This window comes from Montipora capricornis, chromosome 10, assembly GCF_036669925.1.
Source record: "Montipora capricornis isolate CH-2021 chromosome 10, ASM3666992v2, whole genome shotgun sequence".
Lineage (NCBI taxonomy): Eukaryota > Metazoa > Cnidaria > Anthozoa > Scleractinia > Acroporidae > Montipora > Montipora capricornis.
In genome coordinates this window covers 56,668,709-56,671,208 of record NC_090892.1, presented here as the reverse complement: position 1 = coordinate 56,671,208, position 2,500 = coordinate 56,668,709, and the positions used below count along the sequence as shown (strand labels likewise).

The window sequence follows — 2,500 nt, the reverse complement described above, 5'->3', positions numbered from 1 at the left end:
TAAACAGGCCTTTAAAATCGGTTTTGTTTATTTGCAGAAAATCTGGTACTTAGATTTTCTTTATAATTTGCATGCAACAAGCTTGTAACGATGCTCACAAGTTAAAACTATCTTTAGTTAATAATAATTTGACAGAGAGATCTTTAATTATTCCTTGTTGAAGGTTCACTGTAATAATTATTTAGAATTTCCTCTGTTAAAGTTCACTCCAGTTGCTTATTTCCTAAAGTATTTTCGTGCCAAATTTTGTCAAGTTCTAAAAGTGGTTCTGGAGAAATAGGTGTATTTCTGAGCTATTCCACATTAATCGCAAGTTTTTAACTTACTACGCATGTGCTGCATTTAACTGGGTTCTTTCAATAACAAAGAAAAATCTGCAAATTGTGGAATTCTTTTCATCGTTACCTTTTCTAACATAAATTTCTCATAAAAGACTAAAACCATCAAAACACTTTATTTAATTATGAGGAAAAATAGTACAGATAGAGGAAGCATTGAGCAAGTAAAACGATTGCTCTATTGAAGCCATGTTTATTTTTTTTCAATCCTTGCGCGCACGTGCGAAAACTGTGTTTGGCCACCTTAACCCATTGACTCCTAGGGGTTCCCCATTGACGAGTAAAATAGTCTGGCCGGTTTAGCCCGGTTTGGACGTCAAAGGGTTAATTGAGAGAGCATTTTTGGTTTTCAGATAATTCTATCTTAGTCCTCTAACCACTTTCCAGCAATGTTATGTGCTGGGATAATCAAGAGATGATTATGCGAACAAAGCATAAGTACAAGTGAAAAGAGCTCCCGAGTACGATATAAGGCACATAACAAAAGTGGGACAATTTTTCAACTATTATTTAATTGAGTGAAGCTATGATCCTCGCAGTTATGAATGCAATTTTTGCAATTGCGCGGAGAAGCTTGAAAATTTCAGGACTTCAACTGGGTTTGAACCCATGACATCGCGATACTGGTACGACGCTCTAACCAACTGAGCTATGAAGCCATTGACGTTGGGAACTGGTAATTTGTGGGTTCTAATGTTCCCGTGAGGAATGAATCAATGATGAAATGATATATGAAATGGATCATATATGAACTGCGGATAGGAAATCAAGTGAAGCTATGATCCTCGCAATTTTTGCAATTGCGTAGAGAAGCCGTAATGTGGTACCTGACAAAAAATTCAATTTCCTCTCCAAGTATCCAGACTGTTCATACCATCAAGTTAAACACTGTCCAATTGAGTCATTCTAAGCTGGAGAGAAATAATGCTATCCACCCTTCAGTCAACAAGCCAATTGGTCATATGATTATAAAAACATATGTTATTTTAGTTTTGATCATTTTTTATCAGTGTGTAATATTCCTTTTGTCCTTCAGACTCTGGGTGGTGTGTTGGAAGAGTTTATTTTTTCTCCAAGGCTGGATAACCAAGTCAGTTGCTTTTGTGCCCTCGAGGTATTACACCCTGTTAACCTGGCCCCATTTCTTCAAAGGATGGTTACCTTTTCCAGTGGATAATTTACTATTGGACAGTTTCTGAATTTCTGCAAAGATTTCAATATTTGCTCACTCTATCAATTACATCTAAGTAAAGGCATGTACAAAGACTTGACTAATGCTTAACGAGGAGAACATTTTATGGTTACCGTAATGGAATTTTACTTACATGTATTTACTGGATGAGGTTATAAACCCCTTGAACAACTGGGGCCAGATGAACAAATTGGATAAAATCTGACTTTCTCTAATTATTAAATAAATTTTACTTTAATCTAGCTGCAAAGTTGTCTCTTTCATATTCACATCCTCATCAAACTCTGCATAGAACTAGCATGATATATTTTTAGGGTTTTTGCATCCCTTAAATGTCAAACAATTTCGTCAAGTTCTTGAAGGCCCCTATGTTCACTAATGCTCGAGCCACATAATCTAGTCTTAGAACTAACTACTTCGATTTCCAAGGCATAAAATAGGAAAGCACTTTTAATGTCTCCTGTACCACTTCTGCCAGTGTTCTTGATATTTCAGCCACTATTCCTAAATTTCCCAGCCTTACAAGCCCACATTCAACTATATCAGTGGTTACTGTTACTGTTACTGTTATGAAAGTGTGGGTCAAGTCATTCATGTTTGAAGTTCAATTCAAAAGTTGCATGTCAAATTTGAAACTTAAATGTTTAAGGTGAAATGAAATGCTGAATTTTCCACTCTGATGTCAAATTCAAAACTTCAATGTCGAATATGAAAATCAAGACTTGCATATCAAATTCCAATGTTAAATTTGGGGGGAGATGTAATACCATATACCGGTATGATAAGTCTATTTTTATACATTGACATTCATACTTTTAAAAACTTTCACAACCAAGTTCAGGGTTGGACGTTTTGTCATTGTCTCTTCCACATCAACCAAAGTTTGGTTTCTGTACATTGGTTGCTGAGGTCTGGAAAATTTTTGTTGTTTTCTATTCTTTGAAATTTTCTCATCACTGGCATCACTGCT

The 2,500-nt window shown here is 35.6% G+C and overlaps 1 protein-coding gene across 2 annotated transcripts in view; it reads left to right on the top strand.

Moving 5' to 3' along the window:
* LOC138021759 (aspartyl aminopeptidase-like) overlaps window positions 1-2,500 on the top strand; it is a 26,342-nt gene that overhangs the window by 13,890 nt on the left and 9,952 nt on the right. For both annotated transcript variants that reach the window (XM_068868760.1, XM_068868761.1), the window contains exon 9: window positions 1,375-1,452. In XM_068868760.1, the coding sequence (XP_068724861.1) occupies window positions 1,375-1,452 (78 nt within the window). The remainder of the gene's footprint in view (window positions 1-1,374; window positions 1,453-2,500) is intronic.